Below are 24,971 nucleotides of genomic sequence, written 5' to 3'. Positions count from 1 at the left end.
GAACCTTCATTGTATTTCTTGAAAATTGCAAATTCATATATCTGACTGGAAATACACATTTGCAATTATATGTTTAGAAGTCAATTTATAGAGGATATTGCTTTTTTATTTTTATTTCTGGACATGCCTAAATCCATCCTCTTCTACTAGAAATTCATTGCTTTTTTTCCTATCTCACATTATAGCATTTAACATAACTGATATCAATTGAGAATGATGATTATTGTTTTTAAGTTTCTTTCCTCACAAAAATCAAAGGTACATGAGAACAGGAAATGTATTTGTTTTTTTCAATTTTATATCCTGAAGGCAACATACAACATACAGTCTGGTATAGAAAAATCTATTTTGACTTATAACCAATAGTAGGTAACTGAATTGTATAATCTATTTTTTAATCAGGTTAAATAATCAGGCTTGGAGTTTCATTTTAAAGAATAAAATACAAGTTTTCCATAGTAAAAATTTAATGAAAAAAGCAAAGTGATATATTGACTAAATGTAAAGAACATTTATTGTTATATTAACCACAAAATAAAAATACATGATATAGTAAAAGAAGATTTTAAATATTATAAATAGTTAAATAATTATTTAGATAAATAGATAAATAGATCCATCATCATGATCATCTGTAAGGAACTAGTGCCTGTACATCTGAACATGATGTTGCTTAACATTCCTGAAAACATTTTAAAATTTTGATTCAGCTCATGTCATGGATATAGCAAAAATGAGAAATGGCAGAATTCATGAAAGTGTGAGATGACGTATTAATCGTGGAAATGATTCTCATTTCCATGTTGAACCAGTTTTCATTCCTTCCTCCTTAATCTTTCCTGCAAGTTCATTGATAAAGAGAAGGATCTCATGATTTCTGCTCTGACAACCTCCCAGGAACAAGGGCTATATTTCTTCTTTGTCAGATAAAGAGTGATTCTTTGAAAGTATTTTCTCACAGCCAGGATGGAGTCCACATTCACCAGGGGAGTCTCTTCCACCCCAACCCTCTGCATCACACAGGCTTCCAGGTCTTTCAGCTGCTGGTAAAGTTCAGTGTAGAATTTGTCTAAAAGGGCCGCATCCCAAGTATCAGATGAGTCCTTTGTGCTGAAGAGGTTGAAGGTCTGCTGCATCTTCTCACGGAAGAGGAAGATAGCTTGAACCTTCTGGAAGTGGTTGCCATCAAACACTTGATAATGGGAAATCAAAGTCATGTCTGTCCTTCAGGCAAGAAAAAGAGATTCTCCTCATTTGTGCCAGGAGTATGAGGGCCCTCCTGTTACCCAGGCTGTGGGCCTGAGGCAGATCACAGCCCAGAGAGCAGATGGACTTGCAGCTGAGCACCATCATGGCCATCAGTAAACTAAAGGGCAAGTCAATTGGGGATGTTTCAGATGCTACTGGGCTGGCTGAGAGAGTAACTCTGAACTTTGGGTTTTAGGTTATCTGAAGACCTTATTTTGTGCATAACCTTAAATAGGGAACACACTAGTGTCTATTTTCTGAATGCCCCCTCTTAATTTCTGTTTCTGTTTTTGTTTTCCTTTATGCTCTCTCTGCAGGCCTGTAGAACAGTTTCTTAACTACTTCTTTTTATTATTACCTCCTCTTCTCCTTCCCCATAGTCTTTTTAGAAATTTCTCTGTAATTCAAATTCCCACTAATATTTAATAACATAGATATACTATATATCTGTTGATGTTCTATGCACACATCTTTATATATAAGCAGTATAAAGTTTAATGTTTTAATTCAATGGAGGGTTAAGAATGACCAAACATTTTAAGCTAAAAGTTAATAGTTAAATTTAAAACCCATGGATATTTAACTTAACTCCATAGCTACATTTTTAAAGTGATTTTTATATAATTTATTCACTTACATAAATTGTAATGTGTCAAATTACATGACCAAATTAACAAGTTATAAAAACATATAATAATAACTAATATAATAAAATACTTAAAGTCATTCAAACCTGCCAAAGACTGTTAAAATTTAAATTATTTTTTAACATTAACTGTTAGTGCACCTAACTTTTAATTTTGCTTCATAGGGGAAAACTTTCGACTTCAGTAGCTGCTAGATATTCATCCAGATATTGTCAAGATTGTTCTCTTTTCAATGCTGAAACAGTTAATGATGTGATGAACAATATCAGTATAATTAAATAATATAAAGTATTTTTAATTCTCAAAGCCCACAGCACATTCAGAATTGCTAAGGATCAGACATAAACAACATCCACGAGATGGCAAATGACAGCACATATGTATGCACTGGACACCTCTCATGATATGACTTTGACATCTAGTAAACCTTGAAAAGTCCTCTACTCACAGCACCCATTTGCCATAGGTTTGCAGCACTGACCTTATATACCTTTTGTGTATCTTCCATGGACTCAATGTCAATGCTTCTCATGTGATACACAAGAATATTCAATCAAAAAAATGTTAAGGGATAAGTTTTTTTTCAGATAGAGTTGAGCTTTAGAGGGCCACAAACCATTGAAATAGGTAAGATTTGTTCCTGCTCCCAAGAATTAACTAATTGTTCCTTTGAGAGCAATATCATGCCCAATGAGATTACACAATTGAGAAAAAATCAATTGGATTAAAAAAATTTGTACATTAAAATTCAAATTTCCAAAGAAATTGCAAAGGTTCCAATACTAGTTGATTCTTATCTAACTAAATGAAACAATTTTTTTCCTAAATGTTCATAATGGGAGGTAAATGTGATAACATATATGGGCTGTACAATTGTTTTACATGCCATGCCAGACACCAGGGATCTTTGTTTCTAATTTTCATTTTCATTGAAAGCAAAAGTTGTTACTTCTTGCATCCTAAAGAATGGAGACCAGAAGAAAACAAACGTGTATCTAAATGTGGTTAAAATGTTAAAAGGAAAAAATATCTTAATGGAAAAAAATAATGACGAAATAGAATTTACCTACGTTAATTCCAGTCAAGGTGGAAATTAAAGGAACGGGAAGAGCAGAAGCAAAATTGTGAAAGAGATGTAGATCAAAGGGAGCAAATGGGCATGGGCTGGAAGAATAGTAATCATTCCTGGTCAGGGGTGTGTTTTCAGCTTTGCTGAATCCAACCTTCACAGAGTGTCATGGGACACATACCAACCACAAGAGTTTATACATAAAAAAGGCAAAATTTTGAGAGTACAATATACTCTCTGCATAATAGGTAAGTGATGATGTACCAAGTTCTCCCTTAGTGTATAAATAAACTCAAGACATCAACATTTTTCTTATCACGTCTCTTACAAGAAACAAGGGAATTGATAATTTCAAAGGACACTTTCCCCAACCTAGTAAAGTTTGATAATAAAAATAGTGATTAATAGGAACCAAATAGCTAAATTGTTGAATGCGTTTATTTTTAGTCAGACATTGTTCTTAGCACTTACAAAATTGATGCTCCCTTTACCAATAATGAATACTCTTGTTTTTCATATTAACTGAACATCTACCATGTGTCTACCCCCATTAATTCACTGGCGATATCAGTGACCGAAGAAGACTGATAGGTTCTACTGTTATTCCTATTTACAAAATAAAAAATAGAAGTATAAGTAACTATCGAATTATGAAGCCATTGTTTGAGCCCAAAATCTGACTGAGCCCTCAGTTCTTACATGCTTCCCGGAATATTTCTGGTCATAAGAACTAGAGCGACTTCTAGATTGATCAAAATTTTCCCAGTAGAGTCCGGCCTAGGTAATGACAGGGTCTTTCTCTTCAGCTGTTTGTTAGTCTTCTTCACTAAAATTCCCCATTTGATCATGCCAACATGTTATATTACAATTAAATTGCGTCCCATTTTGCTTACACGTTATACTCTAGTTTTGTTTCCTTGAGATTGTATTTTAATATGCTTGAATGTATTTGTCAAACACTTGGTTCATTGCAGTAAATATATTCATAAGCAATTGTTTGAAACCCTACATATTTCTACTCAGTTATTCAAATATCCATAGTGCTTTAGATTTCTACCTGTTTAGTGCAATCCTAATTAAGACTAAGTCATGATCAGGATATTGAAATGAGCTAAATCAGAACTAAACCAAGGTAAGGCACAGAGTTCAGGGAAAGCTCATCTGGAAGGGCTCTCTAAGGAGATTAAAGGTGTGGAAATACAAACACTTCTGGGGAAATGGCAAAATTCCAGTGCATTAGAGGAGGAGGACTGAGATGACAGAAGATTCTGAGTCACCTGACTTTTCAGCCGGTTGATGCCTTTTATGTTGTAGGTCAGCTGAGTTTGCTGCTGTGTTGATTGTGCTGACTTACTTTGAGGAACTGGTAAACAAAAACATTATGCTGACACTTGGTATTACAGTAAGGAAGACTTAATTTAGGACTCTTGCAACAGATGCCAAAAGTATCACAATAGGGGAGAGAGATCAATCTGAACTCAGTTCTGAATATAACAAAGACAGCCTTGGATTTGTAGCCAACAAACAGAATGAGAAAGTCTGTGGATAGAAAATCACTAAGAAAATCCTTGCTAAATCAACTTAACAGAATTTTTGCCAAAGTAAATCCAGGGCAGTCAGATATCTAGGGTATAGGAATTCTCATAAAATTGACTTAGGAAGATTCTTGCTACATCTGGACTAGGCAGAACTAAGAGTGGACTCCAAGACATGGTCTATGCAAAAAGAGAGCTCAGAGGAGCCTGACTAACATTTGGTGAAGAAGAGAGCCTTTCAGAACCCTAAAGGGATAAAGAGTAAGAGACAGAACTATCTTCTAAACACTTAAAATGGCATATGAAATTTTACATCTTTTATGGAAAAATGGGAATTTAATGATGATTTCAATTAATGAAATACACTAGTAAAAATTTAAATCATCTGTATAAGAATTTTGGACTTTTTAACTTTTATTTTGAAACAATTTTAGATATGCAGAGTTGTAAAGGTAGTACAGAGAGTCCCCTATTCCCTTCACTCACTTCTCCTAATGTTAACAGCTTATATAGCCATGGCACAACTATCAAAACTAAGAAGTCAAGACTGGTGTACTAATCCTAATTAAACTTCAGACTTCACTCAGATTTCCTCAATTTTTTATTGATGTCTTTTTCCTATTCAAGGAATCTATCCAGGATCCCATATTGCATTTCATTGTCATTTCTCTTTATTCTTCTCTAATCTGCCATACACACTCAGTCTTTCCTGACTTTCATGACCTTGAAACTTATTAAAGAATATTAGTCAATTGTTTTTGTAGAATGCCCATCAATTTGGATGTGAGTGCATTTTCTCATTATTATATTAAAATTATAGATATAAAAGATGAATACAATAGAGTGAATCTCATCATATCAAGTGATATAGGAGATATATAATATCAATATGTTGCCTTATTACTGCTGATATTAAACTTATTCACTTGGTAAAGTTTGGATCTGCCTGTTTTCTCTGATACAAAGTTGCTGTTTTTCCTTTCCATACTCTTTATATTGGTAACACGTCACTAATGTGAGCTTACACTCAAAAGGAGGGAAATTAAGCTCCACCCCATGGAAAGAGAAGTATCAAGGACTTTGTTGACATATGTTAAAGCTTCACAGTAATTTAAAAATCTTTTGGAGGGAAATACATTGAGGATATGCAGTTATCCTCATTCTCTTCAAGGCTTTGCTTATTGATTTTATGATTCAACAGTAGATCTTGCCTGTTGCAATTATATTTATGATGTTCTGACTATGATATTCTATTTTCCTCATTCCTTCTACATTTATTATTTGAAATGCTTTTGAAAGATGGAGTTGGCCCTCCTTCCCAATAAATGTGTTTATTTACTCATTACTTATATTAGTATAAACTCATGGATATTTATTCCATTCTTTATGTGATAATAAAATACTATCATTATCTATTGTGTTACTCTAGTTGTCCCAGCTTTGGCTATTGGAAGCTCATTAAGGCTGGCTTCTGTGTCCTTTTGACATGTACCTACACATTTTGTTTTTGCACACTTCATCTTCTGGCACCACAAGATACTCCAGTATCCTTGTATTTCCATGACACAGACCAAGAATCAGTCATTTCTCCAAGACGTATTAATGCCTTTTATTGGAGATTGGTATTTTAGAAGACAAGATCTGAGAGCTACATGTGCTTAGCACTACTAGGATGTCACTGCTTTTAGGTGCTTTCAGTGACAGAGATAAGAATATAAGTAGTACATATATGTATACTAATTTTTTATATACACATACCTATATTTATTTCTGTCCACACCTATATCTAAATAAAGACTAAAACAAACATGAGACTATACAAATATCTTTGATTCTAATCCAACACAATAAGGTTAATTCTAGCCTTTCCATTTTCATTATTTGAAACTTCTTTTTCCAACTCTGAGATACTTGGTTTTTGTTATTTACAATATTTTTACCTATTTACTCAAGTCTAACAATACACATAATGTTTCGGAACTACTAACAGAATTTCTGTGAGAAACAATTCTACCAACTAGCATACAGTGTTTGTGTATAACCCTTTTGTGTTTCACCTTAAAGTATCTAGTCACCACATGGCTGGACAGAGTATTTGTCACTTTCAGAGTGGTTATGTCATACATCAATTACATTAATTTGTCATCATTTAATTCAATCCTGGTATCTACTGCCAATGTGGTTGAGTTTTTAAAAATTTACATACAGTAAAATTCATACCTTTTGGTGCATAGTTCCACAGGTTTTAACAAATGGACAGAATTATAGTTCATTTATTTTTACCTCAAGTTTTCTTGTAACTTTAAAGTTGAACAAAAAGTTTTTACCATTGTATACCGTGAAAATTGCCTTGATATACAGAATCTGTTGTTGCAAATGACAGGATCTCATTCTTTTTATGGCTTAATAGTACTCCATTGTGTATACGTACCACTCTTTGCATATTTGAGATAACAGCCATTTATCAGATATGTCCTTGAAAACATATTTCTCCCAATATGTAGCTTTTCATATTCTCTTGACAGCGTCTTTTGAAAAGCATAAATTTTTAATTTTAATGAAATCCAGTTTACAAATTTTTTCTCTAATAGATCATGGACCATGTCTTTGTTGTTCTATCTAAAGTCATTGCCAAACATAAGGTCATCTAAATTTTGGCTTTTCTTAACATATTTATGATAAAGACAACTGGATCTTATATTTTACTCTGACAACAACTTAGGCACATTCATTGTATTTTCTTTTCTTTATTTATTTTTTTTTATTTTTATTTTTTTTTTTTTTGAGATGGAGTCTCGCTCTGTCACCTAGGCTGGAGTGCAGTGGTGTGATCTTGGCTCACTGCTACCTCCACATCCTGGGTTCAAGCGATTCTCCTGCCTCAGCCTCCCGAGCAGCTGAGACTACAGGTGTGCATCCCCATACCCGGCTATTTTATTATTTATTTATTTATTTTTCTAGTTTTAGTGGAGACAGGATTTCACTATGTTGATCAGGGTGGTCTCAAACTCCTGACCTCAAATGATCTGCCCACCTTGGCCTCCCAAAGTTCTGGGATTACAGGGGTAAGCCACCATGCCCAGTCTCATTGTATTCCTTTTCTTTTAGATAGAGACTGGTTCCTTGAAGTACCTCTTCACAGCCAGCAGGAAATATTCACTTAGCTCAGAGATTTCTTCTACTTTTTTCTCCTGACTTCAATAGGTCTTCAGGTCTTTCTGCTGCTGCTGATATGCAGGGAGGAATTTCCACCAAGTGTCTCATTCAAAGCAGCAACGGCATCCTCTGCACTGAAGAGATTAAAGATTTGCTACAGCACCTCAAGGAGTAAAGCAGTGGCCTCAGCCTTCTGTAACTGGCTCCATCCAGTTCCTTTGTACTGCCCCCAGGAAGTACAAAGTCATATCTGTTCATTAGACAGGAGGAAAGAAAGTCTCCTCATTGTCTCTGAAGCATAAATATTCCCCTGCTGATCAAACCTTGGCTCTTTGGTGGTTCACAGCCGTGAATGCTGCAGGGAGGCCTAAGAACATTGCTAGCACCATTGTTATAAAGATGGAGGAGGCCACTGAAAATCTTGTAGATGCTACTGGCCTGGCTATGTGTGTAGTGTGTGAATCTTGGTCCTCAAGCTCTCTGAAGATCTTTCACCATGTTTCCCTTTTAAATCAGGAACACAATAGTTTTCACTTCTGGAAGGCCTGCACCTGGGACAAGTTTCCAGGATTGTAGCAGAGGTGGCTCTCTCTTCCACTCTTTTCTTACTAGGCATAATGACTCTTTCAGTTGGTGCCAATATTCATTGTGCAAATCCTAGTTATTTTCAGGTATAATGGGTGAGGGAATTTAAATTCCAAAACCAGCATTATTTTCATCTTTTCATGGTACCATCTCACCTCAAAAGTAATTGTCATGTCTCTAATGACACCCTATGTTCTGAAGTGACAAAGTCTAGCTTGATCAATATGCACACAGCCATGCGTCCTGACCTCCAACTCTTCCCGACTCAACCCCCTTTGGCAGGGCATAGGTTACTTCTGTCAGTAAGATATTCCTGTATTAGGTGGTTTCAAGTGTCCTCAAAATATTCCCCTAGCTTTCTTACTATTACCTAAGCACTACCTCAGTTTACTAAGTGTGAATATAACTGAGAAAGTAGTGAGATGTAACCTTATATCCTCCTGATACTGGTATCAGATAGTTTGACAGACTACAGATGACTCCATCAAACAAATATTTTCTGCATTCCCATGCTCTCATTACCAGATACGCAATACAAATCACGATTTATACCTCCACCCATGTGCATTTATCATTAACTCTAGACCCATATACTCAATTGTCAATGAGATTTCTACACTTACATTGTTTTCCAGTCACCTTAGAAAGGATGTCTACTATTTTTTTTTCAACATGATTCATAGCTAAAATTTTTGTTATATATACACATCATTGCCCTTTAGTTCTTTTTTCAGTATTTCTTTTTTTAATTTCATTTTTAACTTTTATTTTAGGTTTGGGTATACATGTGAACACATGTCTACATAGGTAAACATGTGTCACAGGGGTTTGTTGTATATATCATTTCATCACTCAGGTATTAAGCCTAGCACCCAATAGTTATCTTTTCTGCTCATCTCCTTCCTCCCACTCCCGACCCTCAAGTAGACCCAAGTGTCTATTGTTTTCTTCTTTGTGTTCATAAGTTCTTGTCATTTAGCTCCCACTTATAAGTGAGAACATGCAGTATTTGTTTTTCTGTTCCTGAATTAGTTGGCTAAGGATAATAGCCGCCAGCTCCATCCATGTTCTCACAAAAGACATAATCTTGTTCTTTTTTATGGCTGCATAGTATTCCGTGGTGCATATGTACCACATTTTCTTTATCCAGTCTGTCATTGATGGACATTTAGGTTGATTCCATGTCTTTGCTATCGTGAATAATGCTGCAGTGAGCATTTGCATGCATGTGTCTCTATGGTAGAATGATTTATATTCCTCTGGGCATATACTCAGTAATAGGATTTCTCAGTTAAATGGTAGTTCTGCCTTTAGCTCTTTGAGGGATCGCCACACTGCTTTCCACAATGGTTGAACTAATTTACATTCCCACCAACAGTGAATAATTGTTCCCTTTTCTCTGCAACCTCACCAGCATTTATTTTTTGACATTTTAATAATAGCCATTCTGATTGGTGTGAGATAGTATCTCATTGTGTTTTAATTTGAATTTATCTAATGATCAGTGATATTGAGTTTTTTTGTCATTAAAGTGAAAGAAGAGAAGTGATTTTCCACCGACATAATCACCAAGTGTAAGTTCACAAAATATAATGCAGCAAAATTGGGAACTAGGGACTCTGGCAGAGGGGACGAATGAAGGCCAATGTTGAGACACACAAAGGCAGGAAAATGGCTCCATCTTTAGGGTGCTCAGGATGCTCTTTGGCAGAATAAGGGATATTAGCCTTGCCTGAATATTCTACCTAGTTAACAAATCCACTCAGGCAATGAAATGATTGCTTTTAGACACCTAGAATTAAAAGACAGGGGATTAGGTAAGCCAAAAAAGAGCTGCTCTTAATGTAACATTGAGTTTTACTGCATGCTTAATATGGACCATCCAGTGTTCTAAAGTCTGGGACACTAAGGTCCCAGCACTAGGCATGGCGCTGCTCAGCCAGCCTGCTGGTGAATCTGATATAGGTAGCCCAAGGGGCTGTTTTGCAGACCCAAGACCTGGGTGCAGGGCATCCAAGTTGGAAAGGAGGAAGTCAGATTGTCTCTGTTTGCAGATGACATAATTTTACTTATACAAAAACCTAAAAATTTGGGTGCAGGGCATCCAGGTTGGAAAGGAGAAGTCAAATTGTCTCTGTTTGCACGTGACGTAATCTTATATCTAGAAAAACCTAAGGATGCTACCAAAATAACTCTTAGAACTGATAGATGAATTCAGTAACTTTTCAAGATACAAAATTAACATACAAAAGTCAGTAGTGTCTCTGCACATGAAAAACTAGCTGGAAAAAAAATCAAGAAGGCTTCCTGATTTTAGTAGCCATAAAAAAGTAATAAAACGCCCAGTAATATGTCTAAACCAGGAAATTAAAGACCTCCAGAAGCTAAACTACCAAACACTAATGAAAGAAATTTAAGAGGATATAAACAAGTAGAAAGAGATCTTGTGCTCATGGCTTGGAAGAATTAATATTGTTAAAATGAGACTACCACCAAAAGCAAACTACAGATTCAATGCAATCCCTAACAAAATACCGATGACATTTTCTATAGAAATGAACAAATTCTAAAAATTTTATGGAACCACAAAAGACCACTAATAGACAAAGAATCCTGAGGAAAAGGACAGTACTATTCAGCCATAAAAGAGAGTGAGATTCAGTCATTTGCAGTAACATGAATGGACATTTATCCAAAGGAAAGAAAATCATTTTATATGAGACATCTGCATCCCCATGTTTATTGAAGCATTCTTCCTGATAGCCAAGATATGAAATTAACCTAGTTGGCCAACAACAGATGAATGGATAAACAAAATGTGGTACATATAAAGAACGAAATACTATTCAGCCATAAAAAGAATGAATTGCTGTCATTTGTGGCAACATGAGTGGAACTGAGGACATTATGTTTAGAGAAATGAGGCAGGAGCAGAACATTAAATACTGCATGTTTTCACGCATATCTGGAAGCTCAAAAAAAAGTTGATTTCATAGAAGTAAAAAGTAGAACAGAGGCTACCAGAAGCAAGGAAGTGATAGTGAGAAATTTGTTAACCAATTTCCCATTTAGAAAAAAGAAGTGCAGCTTATGACCAGCACTCGTTTCTTGGGGCAAATGGTAAATGTGATAAAGGACAAAATTACAGCTAGATAGGAGGTTCAGGTCTAGTTTTTTATACCAGGAGTCCCCAACCCCCAGGCCATAGACTGGTACCGGTCCATGGCCTGTTAGGAACTGGGCCACACTGCAGCACAGCAGGAGATGAACCATGAGCAAGCAAGCATTACTGCCTAAGCTCTGTCTTCTGTCAGATCAGCCATGGCATCATATTCTCATAGATCAAACCTTATTGTGAACAGCACATGCCAGGAATCTAGTTGTGTGTTCCTTATGAGAATCTAAGTAATGCCTGATGGTCTGAGGTGGAACAGTTTTTTTCCAAAACCACCGCCTCCCAGTTTGTGGAAGTGGGAAAATTGCCTTCTGCAAACCCAGACCCTGGTGCCAAAAAGGTTTGGAGACCACTATTTTATACCACTGTAGGATATAGTTTACAATAATATATTATATAGTTGTAAATAGCTAGAGGGAGGACACTTGGAGGACTGTTCCCAACACAAAGAAATGATAAATGTTTGAGATGATGGATATGCTAATTACCCTGATCTGATCACTGTACGAGCATTGAAACATCACTATGTTCTGCAATAACAGACACAATTATTTGTCAATTATTAAAAAGAAAAATAGAAATTTAAAAAAATTAATTCAATCATTTCCAACAAACCTTTATTTGTATTACACTCATTGAGTAAAATCTGGAAGGATGAACTATTCTAAACATGCCAACAATCCAAGGTGAAAACCTTATAGAGGGTTGAGACTACTGGCTTGTGTAAAAGGGCCTGTTAAACAACCGAGGAATAGATACGAACAAGGGCAACAAAGTTGTTACAAGTAAATTTAACTGACTGACTTTAAATTCTAAGTAGACAATTTTTTAAAAAAAAATTATAAGGGAATAGATTTGTCCTCCCAATGGAAAAACAAAGTCTAAGGTTTAATGCAAAGAAATATGTTAAAATAAATATTTTTCTGCAAAGAAATATGTTAAAATAAATATTAATCTATCACTTATAGACCCTTGGAAGCCTATTTATTTTTAACCCTTGAGCTATTTTTTGAGTTTAAGAATAAACAAAAAGCACCTAACAATTTTTGGTCTACTGCTAGTACCACCACGTAAGGTCTGACTTATCTCCTTCAGGACTTCACTAATTTATCAGGAGACCTTCTTCAGGCCAGCATGCTGTTCTCATTCCCAAAGATGACAGCACTGTTTCTCACCTCCAGCTCAGAGTGGAATTCATCGTGTGTACTGATAGAGTCCAGTAAAGAATTCTCTTCTGTATCTTTCCATCCAATAGTCGAGTTTTGAGTGCGGAAAGACCTTTTATGACCAAAATGGAAGAATATTATGCAGTTCTTGCACAGAAGTGAAGGGTTTTAAAGAGCTGCTTATCAAGGAAAGTCTGGCTTTAATCCCAGACTCAGCCCAGCTTTCCTACTGTGGTTGATTCACTAGATGAAGGAGATAAGCATTTCCCTGGTTCACACAGCTCACAGCAATCAGAAAACATACCATGCTACCTTTTTGAGGTTAGTAGCCATTTGTCCCCCATATCATTAATGCTTCATTTTTTTTGCCTTGTCAAGTAGAGACCAAATTCACAGAATGTGTGTGTGAAATGTAAGGAGTTGTGACATCATTTTTCTACAACTCAGAAACCTAAGCTTCAATCATTTGATGATATTTAGGTGACACTGGTATAGAACCAGCATGAGTATATAAGGGTACATATCAGAAAGAATCAGTTTTTAATAAAAAAATAAATTTTATTATCAATTTTTTGGATGATTCAAAAGAAAGAAATAAAAGGCGTCCATTAACAAACCTCTCACCTTTGCCCTTCTCTCCTACCCCATACAGAAAACACACTAAGACAGATACACCATGGGAAAAAATAGTCTTTTTAACAAATGGTGTTGGAAAAACTGGATGTGGACAGACAAAGGAATAAAGTTGAACTCCTACTTTACATTATATACAAAAAATAATTAAAATTGAATTAAATGTCTAAAGATAATACCTGAAAACATAAAACTCCTAGAAAAAACCTACAAGAACAGCTTTATAACAATGGATTTAACAATTAATTATTGGATATGGTACCAAAAGCACAGGCAACTAATGTAAAAATAGATAAATGAAACTACATCAAAATTAAAATCTTCTGTGTCTCAAAGATACAATCAAAAGAGTTAAAAGGGCAATCTTAAAAACGGAAGAAAGTATTTGCAAATAATGTATCCAATAAGGGGTAATGACCAGAATCTATAAGGAACTTCTACAATCAACAACATGACGAGTTAACGGGTGCAGCACACCAACATGGCACATGTATACATATGTAACTAAGCTGCACATTGTGCACATGTACCCTAAAACTTAAAGTATAATTTAAAAAAAGCATTTAACTTAATTTTAAAAGGGAAAAGATTTGAATAGACATTTATTTAAAGAAGACATACAAATGTTCAACTAGTATATTTCTATGGTCTGAATGTTCCTCCTAAATTCTGATGCTGAAATCCTAACACTGAGGTGATGGTATTAGAAGGTGGGCATTTTGGCAGCAGATTAAACCATGAGGGCAGATCCCTCATTAATGGGATCAGCGCCCTTATAAAAGGGACCCCAGAGAGCCAACTTTCCTTCCAGCATTTGAGGATACCACAAGAAGACATCATCATTTGAGTCAAGAAATGGGCCCTCAGTGGACTCAGAATCTGCAGGGGCCTGGCTGTTGGACTTTCCAGCTTCCAGAACTGTGAGAAATAAATTTCTCTTATTTGTAAATTATCAAGTTGATGGTACTTGTTATAGCAGCTCTAACAGACTAAGGTACATATGGAAAGATGCTCAACCTCACTAACTGTTAGGGAATACAAATCAAAATCACAATGAGATAGCACTTCACATCCATCAGGGTGGTTACTATATAAATAGATGATATAGATGTTGATATTGTATAGGTATAGATAGAAATAAATTACAAGAGTTGGCAATGATATGAAGAAACTGAAACCCTTGTGCCCTGTTGATGGGAATGTGAAATGGTGCAGCCTAGTTGCAATGAGAAACAGCACGATGTTCCTCAAAAAATTTAAAATAGAATTACCGTATAATCCAGCAATTCCACTTCTGAGTATATGTCCTAAGAATTTTTTAAATAAGTGTTTGAAGATTTATTTGTACATAATGTTTATAAAAGCTTTCATCAGTATAGCCAAAGGCGGAAGAAACCCAAGTGCTCATCAATGGATGTACGAATAGATAAATAAAATGTGGTATACATGGTATACACATATGATGGAATATTATTCAGCCTTATATGCATTCTATTAAACATAGTACAAAATATTATTCAACCTTATACAATGCAATATTATTCTGCATTATATTATTCAGCAAAATATGATATATACGTATAATAAAATATTATTCAGCCGTATTCTGACACATACTACAACATGAATGAACTTTGAGGACATTACGCTAAGTGAATAAACCAGTCACAAAATAACAAATATTATATTATTCCACTTGTATGAGGTATCTAGAGAAATCAAATTAATAGAAACAGTAGAATAGTGGTTACCAGGGGCTGAGGTGTGGAGGGAGCCAGAAGGAATGTGGCGATGTTGTTAAAAGAGCATAGAATTTCAGTTTTGCAAGTTGGAAAAGTATGGAGATTAGTTCCACAATGGTGGGAATACATTTAACACTATTGAACTGTATACCTAAAAATGGTTAATATGGTAAATATTATGTTAACTTTATTTTATTTTAATTTTAAAAATATGTAGCAAGGCAACATTATTCCACTGGGAAAAAATGACAAATATAACTTGGCTAAATTCTGCCTAACCAACAGGTGATTACGAGACGAGGTAGAGAGGAATTAAAATTGGACAAGGATGTAGGTCAAAAGCAGTAGATGGGCATATGCTCAAGGAAAAGTCATCATTCCTGGTCTAGGGGCTGGCTTTCAGATTTGAGGAATCCAGCCTTCACATAGTTGAGGACATATCAACCAAGTCAACAGAGTTTACACACAAATGGTAAATTTTTGAGAGTACAGTATTCTCTCTGGATAATGGGTGTTAATCGCACTAAGTTCTTTCTTAGTGGATTAATAAACAGAACAGTAATCATTTTCTTGTCATCACTGTCACAAGAAGCAAGGAAATGAATAATTTCAAAGGATGCTTCCCTCAACTTAGTAGTTAAATAATGAGGAGAGTGTCAATAAGAAGAATAAAATAGCTAAATTCTAGAAGGTGTTTATTGTAAGCCATACATTGTTGTAACACTTACAAATCAGTCCTCATTTTACCCCATTTGAAACATCCACATTTTTCATATTTATTGAAAACTTACCAGTGCTCAGTTCCATTTAGTCACTGTAGATATCATTGTGTCTGATGGTTAATTTTAGGTGTCAAGCATGACTGCATTAGGAATACCTAGCAACCTGATCAAGCATTATTTTGGGGTGTATCCCAAGGTGTTTCCAGGGGAGATCATCAGTGCTCTAGGTGGGGAAGATCCACCCTCAATGTAGGCAGGCACCATGCAATCTGCTCTACAGTCCAAAGAAAACAAAAACTCTATCTGTGGGTCTATCTCCTGGAACTGGGATGAACTCTTTCTCCCCTGTCCTTGGACAACAACTCCAAGCTCCCCTACCTATGTACTCTAGGGCTTAAACCAGAAGCCACCAGGTTCTCAGGACTTTGGTCTGGGACTGAGAGTTACATTATCAGCTTCTCTGGTTCTGAGGGGAGCTTCAGACTTCGAGTGAGCCACACTACCAGCATCCCAGGGTCTCCAGCTTACAGATGGCATGTGGCATGGGAGGAGCTTTTCAGACTTCATAACTGCATGAGCTAATCCCTCTAATGATATATTTGAAGGATTAGCTCATGCAGTTACAAAGTCTGAAAAGCTTTTTAACTTAAAAAGATTTGAGGGATCACAATAAATGATATAATGTAATTCCACTGATTCTGTATCACTGGAAAACACCTGAGTAGTGGAAAACACCTGAGTAATACAGTGACCAAAGCAGACAGTGAAGTTTCTATTATTATATCCATTTATAGAAAAAAAAGGCAGAAGTGCAGGGAGCTACTGAATTCTGGAGCCACTGTCTGAATCCAGAAAATCTGACTGAATCATCAGGTCTTACATGCTCCCTGGGAATATTTTGGCCATAAGAACCAGATGTGATTTCTAGACTGATCAGTGCTTTTCCAGTAGAGTCTTGCCTAAGTAATGACAGGCTCTTTCTCTTCAGCCTTTATTCTTCTTCTTCACTGTAAAGTCTCATTTGCTTATGCCAGTCATGTTACATCATGAATAAATTGGGTCCTATTTTACTTACACTTGTTATATCCTACTTTTTGTTTTCCTAAGTATTTACTTCATAGAGCTGAATGCATGTGAAAAATATTTTGTTCATCCCCGTAATATACACAACATACATAATTGTGGCACAGTTATCAAAACTGAGAAATTTACACTGCTACAATATTACTAACTAAGTTTTAGATTTCAACAATCTGTTATTAATATTATTTTTCTGTTTCAAGAATCAATCCAGGATCCCACATTGCACTTAGTTGTCTTATCTCTTTAGTCTCCTTTAATCTGTAACACGTGACCAGTCTTTCCTAGTCTTTCATGATCTTGAGACTTTTAATTTAAATTGGTCAATTATTTTGTAGAATGTCCACTGATTTGAATTTGTATGGTATTTTCTCGTGACTAGATTGAAGTTATAGATTTAAGGGAAGAATACAATGTCATTGCCAAGATGTTGGCCTGCCTGCCTATGTGCACAAATATGTGTGACTCACACAGACACAGAGTCACATGGAGCCTTTTCCACAGGTCCCAGACTGCACATTGAGTCAGTGTGTGAAAGCACCCTAATGCTCTGGCAGGACTCCCTGTCCAGGTGTCTTGGTGGCTATCTAAAAAGTTGGTGTGGTGTCCTAGCATCATCAGTGTGACATGTGGCTTGCTTCACATGGAATCACAGTAATTGGAGCTCATTATACCCTTTGAACAGGCTTAGCTGGAATTTCCATTTATATGAGGTTTTATCTGAATGTGCCTTTGATCTTTAAAGATTTCATAATCACCAGCTTCATGATTAACTGTGACAAGCTGTTATATGACAGACCTTTAGATACTCACATTAATGACTAATGATTCAAATTTGTTATTTATCTAGGTTTCATGTTCTTGTTTCATGGATCCTAATCCTCAAGAAGGGTTCAAATTCTAAATAAGCCTACTCAGTGCAGAGTGCATCAACCGGAAAGAAAAGAAACAGAACTAAACTGCCATTCTCTTCTTCTTCTGAATTAACTAAGTTAAATTAATAAACTTTGTAAAAGTCTTTGCTGTATTAGGAATTGTGATCTTGCAATGCGCATTGATCTGAAGATAAATCTCCTGCCCGGAGACAGACTTCTGCATAAACAGAAAAGCCTGGTCTCCACAGACTTGGTTGCGGTCTTGGTGCATTTTCGTCATCAGTGGCTCTCTTCCCCTAAAAATGTTTTAATAGCCTCAGAGTAAAATGGAACTGCCATTTATTTTCTTTTTGCTAAGCTAATGTTACATCATTATAACAGGGACATTCCCTCTTATCCAGAAATATTTATAAGAAAAGAAAAACAGCCTTTCATATAAGAGTTTCTGAAAAACCTAGAACTTTCATTCAATGTCTGCTTTAATTTGTGGCTTTGTACTCTTAAGGGGAAATTGATGGACAAAACCCACAAGAGAACTGAGAACAGCTGTATGAAGAGGCAATGCAGGTTAATGAAGAGTGAAGAGAAGAGCACAGTGCAGATTTCTAGAAGAAGAGGAAGGAAATTATTGTGGTATGGGAGTTAAAAATGGGATCCAGAAAAACAGGGAGGAAAGGGGGAAGTGTGCCAGGTCTCAGAACCAGCAAAGGTTGCTATGTATATTTCACTTCAGTTTAGGAGACTAACTTTATATGGAAGTATATTCTGGAATTCTGAGAGCCAGAAAGGGAATGTGCCAGGTGCCAGAATCAGCTAATAAACATCATATATCTTCTGAACTTCAATCTAGATGGTGCTTCTTCTCTCTCAGGTGTGTATACAAGCCACCATTTCCTGACTGAATACAAATAGCAAACTTCTTTGAAATAAGGAGGGACAATTTTTCAGCCCCTCCAGATTTTTTGACCGAATTCTAGGTTTTTAGTTTGCCTCCTTTGGAGATCAGTTTCTGAAAGGGAGGACGCAGTTCCTAAGAATGTTATGGAAAGACAAATAATATTCTCTTGTCTAGCTGGATGAAGGAAAATAGGAAAATACCTGCCGTATTTTAAATCCTTACTCTGTGAAGGATACCACACACAGTGCTTTAAACTATATGTGTTCATTTAGGAATAACAACTATATAAATATTTGAACCCATTATATTTATAAAAAACTGAGCTCCTGCAGCCTCTGCACTGTGCTGCCACCACTGCCACTGTGAATGCCTACATGGAGTCCAACACCCCTGCACTCACCAGTGCCCCACTGCAGTCAATGAGCATTTGCCTTCCCAAGCTGCTGCAGCTGCTGACACATGCAAATGAGAAAGGATCCCACTGCCACCACTCTATGAAGCACTGTGGCTGGCACCACCCATCACAGTGTTCTGACCAGTGGTTCAGGAACAAATTAGGCCCCTTCAGCATGGCAGGTTGCTAATCTCCAGGGGCCCCAGAATGAAGCTGCGGGCCTGATAGTAGGCACCCAGAGTAGGATCATGCAGTTCAGGACTCCTGAGCTGAATCTTGGCCCACTAAAATCCCCATAGATGAAGCCAATTGACTGAACCCACATTATGGCAAAACTAAACCCCAAAGAATGTTAAATAGGATAAAAGAAAAAAAAAGCAATCCAAAGGTTAGCAACTTAAAAGATTGAAGGACCATCAGCCCACAAAGATGAGAAAGAACCAGTTCAAGAACTCTGGCAACTCAGAAAACCAGAGTGACTTCTTACCTACAAACATCCCCACTAGTTCTACAGCAATGGTTCCTAACCAGGCTAAGATGGCTGAATTGACAGAAATAGAATTCAGAATATGGATAGGAATCAAGATCATTGACATATAGGAGAAAGTTGAAACCCAATCCAATCCAAGGAGTCTAAGGATTACAATAAAACAATACAGGAGCTAATAGATGAAATGGTCACTATAAGAAAGAATCAAACTGATTGATAGAGCTGAAAAATACTGTACAGGAATTTCATAATACAATTGCAAGTATTAACAGCAGAATTGACCAAGCTGAGGAAAGAATCTCAGAGCTTGAAAACTGGCTTTTCAAAATAACTCTGTCAGAGAAAAATAAAGAAAAAACAATAAAGAAGAATAAACAAAACTTCCAAGAAATATAAGATTATGTAAAGAGACCCAATCTATGACTTATTGGCATGCCTGAGAGACAGAGAGAGAAACCAAGCAACTTGGAGAACATATTTCAAAATATTGTCCATGAAAATTTTCCCAACCTCACTAATGAGGCCAAGATTCAAATTCAGGAAATGTAGAGAATCCCTGCAAAATGCTACAGAAAAAGACCTTCCCTAGCACACATAGTCATCAGATTCTCCAAGGTCTAAATGAAAGAAAAAATGCTAAAGGCATCTAGAGAGGAGGGGCAGGTCACCTACAAAGGGAACTGCATCAGGCTAACAGCAGACCTGTCAGCAGAAACTCTATAAGCCAGAAGAGATTAGGAACTATATTCAGTTGTCTTAAAGAAAACAATTTTTAACCAAGAATTTTATATCTGGCCAAACTGCACTTTATAAGCAAAGGAGAAATAAGATCCTTTACAGACAGGCAAATGCTAAGGGAATTTACCACTAAATCTGACTTACAAGAGTTTCTCAAGGGAGTGCTAAATATGGAAAGGAAGTACACAGACTAATGACACTATAAAGCAATCACATGAACAAGTCTGAAAAATAACTATATAACAACATTATGACAGGATCAAATCCACACATATCAATACTAACCTTGAATGCAAACAAGCTAAATGCCCTAATTAAAAGGCAGAGAGTGTCAAGTTAGATAAAGAACCAAAACCCAACACTATGCTATCTTCAAAAGACCCATCTTACATGCAATGACACTCACAGGCTCAAAGTAAAGGGACTGGAAAAAAAATCAGCGAAGCAAATGGAAAATAGAAAAATGCAGGTGTTGCTATTCTAACTTCAGAGAAAACACACTTAAAATTAACAAAGATCAAAAAAGACAAGGAAAGGCATTACATAATGATAAAGGGCTCAATTCAACAAGAAGACCTAATTATCTTAAATATATATACCAAACCCTCAGAGACTATTACAAACACTTCCGTGCACACAAACTAGAAAACCTAAAAGAAATGGATAAATTTCTGGAAACATAAACCCTCCCAAGACTGAACCAGGAAGAGACTGAATCTCTGAAGAGATCAAAAATGAGTTCTAAAGTTGAAGTGGTAATAAAAATTCTACAAATTAGAAAAAGGCAAGACCAGATGAATTCACAGATACATTCTACCAGATGTAAAAAAAAAAGACCTGGTAATATTTCTACTGAAATGATTCCAACAAATTGAGGAGGAAGTACTCCTTCCTAACTTATTCTGTGTGGCCAGCATCATCCTGACACAAAAACTGGCCAGAGATACAACAGAAAAAGGAAAACTTCAGGTCAATATTCTTGATGAACACCAACGTAAAAATCCTTAAAAAAAATACTAGCAAATGAAATACAGCACAGCAAAAAGCTAACCCACCACAATCAAATAGGCTTTATCTCTGGGATGCAAGGTTGGTTCAAAATACACAAATCAATAAATGTGATTCATCAAATAAACAGAACTAAAGAGAAAAACAGATGATTATCTCAATAGATGCAGAAAAGGCTTTTGATAAAATTCAACACCTTCACATTAAAAATTCTCAATAAACTAAGTATTGAAAGAATATACCTCAATGTAATAAGAGCCATCTATGACAAACCCACAATCAACATCATATTGAATGGGCAAACCTGGAAGCTTTCCCCTTGAAAACTGGTACAAGATAAGAACGTCCTCTCTCACCAGTACTATTCAACATAGTACTGGAAGTCCTGGCCAGAGTAATCAGGCAAGAGAAAGAAATAAAGGACATCTAAATAGGAAGAGAAGTCAAACTATCCTTGTTCATAGACGGTATAATTCTCTACATAGAAAACCCCATAGTCTCTGCCCAAAAGCTCCTTGAGCTGATACACAACTTCAGCAAAGTTTCAGGATACAAAATCAATGTACAAAAATTACTAGCATTCCCATACACCAACAACAGTCAAGCTGAGAGCCAAATCCTAAATGCAGTACATATATACCATGGAATACTATGCAGCCAAAAAAGAACAAGATCTTGTCTTCTACAGGAAGTTGTATGGAGCTGGAGGCCATTATCCTAAGCAAACTAATGCAGAAACAGAAAATCAAATACCACACATTCTCACTTATAAGTGGAAGCTAAATATTAAGTATATATGGACACAAAAAAGGGAACAACAGACACCGGGGCATGCTTGAAGATGGAGGGTGGGATGAGAGTGAGAACTGATAAACTATCTATTGTGTACTATGCTTATAACCTAGATGATGAAATAATTCATATACCAAATGTCTGTGACATGTAATTTATCTATATAGCAAAACTACACATGTACCCCTGAACCTAAAATTAAAGTTTAAAAGAAAATAACAGTGGTATGTATTGCTTTTTTAATGTAGAAAGTATATTTTCAAAAGAAAACTGAGGCTCAGAGAGATTAAGTTGTTTTCTGAACATCATGCTTACATGTAAGCAGAATGTAATTTCAATGTAAAATCTTTATTGTTATTTACACCTGAAGTGTAAGCTTTGTATTCATGATTTCTGTAATAATTATTAAATCTCCTTTTACTACTGAGTTATATGCAACTCTTTGCTGCACTCTGAATTTCTCTTTGGTTCACGTAGTATTTTCAGCTGGTTTTGGCCAAAAGTATAAAGAGATTCATCCAGTTTCCCATTTTATTTTTTTTTATTTTTTTACTTTTTTGTTATTATTATACTTTAAGTTTTAGGGTACATGTGCACAATGTGCAGGTTAGTTACATATGTATACATGTGCCATGCTGGTGTGCTGCACCCATTAACTCGCCATTTAGCATTAAGTTTGTCATTTTTTCCTGACATGTAACATAGTATTAATCAAAATAATGATAAATTATTATGCAAATAATTATGTTATGATTTAAATACTAAAATATTAAACATATTAACATGACTTTTCAATAGATTGAATCCACGAACTCTATTTTCAAAAAAGAAAAACTATGTAGATAAAAAATAATCCACATTCTTTTTCAAGTCCAACCTTATTTACCCCCTCCATTTCCATGGCAAACATCTCACAATTATTTCCTACATATGGTTATCACTGATTTCTCTTCTCTGATTCACTCTTCCACCTACTCCAGTATGGTTTGTACTGATTAATTCTGCCAATCCAGCTCTCACCAAGATCTCCACTGCCATCTATTTTTCTGATGTTGTGGGCAGTTTTAATAGACATTTCCCATAAGTCTATTGATTCTTCTTCTAAGTATATTTATTTTCTTAATACATTTTTGTCATCATTCCCTCTTGTCCTTCTAATGTTTAAGGTATTCCACCTCTGTTTTCTTTGTGTCTCTCCTCTTTCCTCTCTTTAATGGTGGAAGGTCCTCAGAATCTAGTTTAAGTCTTATTTTCCACTCTACATTGGTTCCTCACATGACAGCCTCCATTTTTAGGCATTTGGTTGCCAGTTATGATCCTCCAGACTTGTATTCCTTGGATATTGCAAACTCATGTATCTGACTAGCAATGCACATTTGCAAGTACATGTTTAAAAGTCAATTTAGAGAGGATAGCTCTGCTTTTATTTTTTTTTCTGGACATGCCTCTATCTACATTCTGCTGAGAGGAATTCACTGTTTTTTTTTTTTTCCTAGCTCACATTATAGCATTTAACATAATTCATATTAATCATAATTATTGTTGTTAAATTTCTTTTTTGGCAAAAATCAAAGATACAAGAGAACAGGAATTGTATTTATTATGTTCACTTTTTTAGTATATCCTGAAGGCAACATAAAACCTGGTGTAGAAAAATCTTCTTTTACTTAAAATTTGAATAAAATAATGATAGGTAACTTAACTGTACCATCTGTTTTTAATTAAGTTCTACAATCAGGCTTGGAGTTTCATTTTAAAGAATAAACAAACAAGTTATTTATAGTAAAAATTTAATGAACAAAGCAAAATAATCAGCTGACAAAACATAAAGAACGTATTATATTAGCCACAAAGTAAAGGTGGATGTGATATTACCTGAACAAACATAATTTAAAATAATTTAAATCTTACAAATAAGTAAATATTTAAATAGATTAGATAGAAGATAGATAGGAAGGTAGATAGATAGATAGATAGATGGATAGATAGATAGATAGATAGAAGATAGATAGATAGATAGAATAGATAGATTGGCATGATCATCTGTAAAGATTTTGTCCCCGTGGAGCTAAAGAAGTGTTGCTCAACACTTCTGAAACATTTGAAAATTTTGATTCAACTCAAGTCATGGATATAGCAGAAATTAATCTTTGAAACAGCAGAACTCATGAAGTGTGAGATGGTGTATTAGTCAATGAGAATCATTTCCATGTTGAACAGTTTTCATTCCTTCCTCCTTAATCTTTCTTGCAAGTTTGTTGATAAAGAGAAGGATCTCATGATTTCTGCTCTAACAACCTCCCATGCACAAGGGCTGTATTTCTTCTCTGCCAGATAGAGAGTGATTCTTTGAAAGTATTTTCTCACAGCCAAGAGAGAGTCCACATTCATCAGAGGAGTGTCTTCCGCTCCAACCTCCTGCATCATACAGGCTTCCAGGTCATTCAGCTGCTGGTAAAGTTCAGTGTAGAATTTGTCTAGAAGTGTCTCATCCCAAGTACCAGATGAGTCCTTTGTGCTGAAGAGATTGAAGGTCTGCTGGATCATCTCAAGAAGGACAGAGATGGCTTGAGCCTTCTGGAACTGGTTGCCATCAAACTCCTCCTGGGGAAATCCAAAGTCATGTCTGTCCTTCAGGCAGGAGAAAGGAGAGATTCTTCCCATTTGTGCCATGATCATCAAAGTCCTCCTGTTACTCAGGCTGTGAGTCTGAGGCAGATCACAGCCGAGAGAACAGATTGACTTGCAGTTGAGCACCATCAGGGCCATCAGTAAAGCAAAGGGCAAGGCCATTGGGGAGGTTGCAGATGCTTCTGGGCTGTTGAGATTGAGTGGCCCTGAACCTTGGGCTCTTCTCTGAAGACCTTGCTTTGTGCACAGATCTTAAAAAGGTCACATACTAGTTTCCATTTTCTGAATGCCTTGTGTTACTTTCTACTTCTCTTTTTGCTTTCTTTTATGCTCTTTCTACATGGATGTACAGCAGTGTTTCTCAGTTTACTTTTTTTATTATTACCT

General features: G+C 35.8%; 1 protein-coding gene and 1 pseudogene across 1 annotated transcript; both read right to left on the bottom strand.

The window, feature by feature from the left end:
- Nucleotides 1-815: 815 nt before the first annotated feature.
- On the bottom strand, nucleotides 816-1,377 carry LOC129044008 (interferon alpha-5-like; annotated as a pseudogene).
- A 22,777-nt stretch (nucleotides 1,378-24,154) lies between these two features.
- On the bottom strand, nucleotides 24,155-24,746 carry LOC129044045 (interferon alpha-5). The gene has a single exon (XM_054501571.2). The coding sequence runs from the start codon at nucleotides 24,744-24,746 to the stop codon at nucleotides 24,177-24,179; it is 570 nt and encodes a 189-aa protein (XP_054357546.1). The 3' UTR covers nucleotides 24,155-24,176.
- Nucleotides 24,747-24,971: the final 225 nt, after the last annotated feature.

This window comes from Pongo pygmaeus, chromosome 13, assembly GCF_028885625.2.
Source record: "Pongo pygmaeus isolate AG05252 chromosome 13, NHGRI_mPonPyg2-v2.0_pri, whole genome shotgun sequence".
Lineage (NCBI taxonomy): Eukaryota > Metazoa > Chordata > Mammalia > Primates > Hominidae > Pongo > Pongo pygmaeus.
Note: the sequence above shows the minus strand (reverse complement) of the source record. Positions and strands in the feature narration are given on the sequence as shown.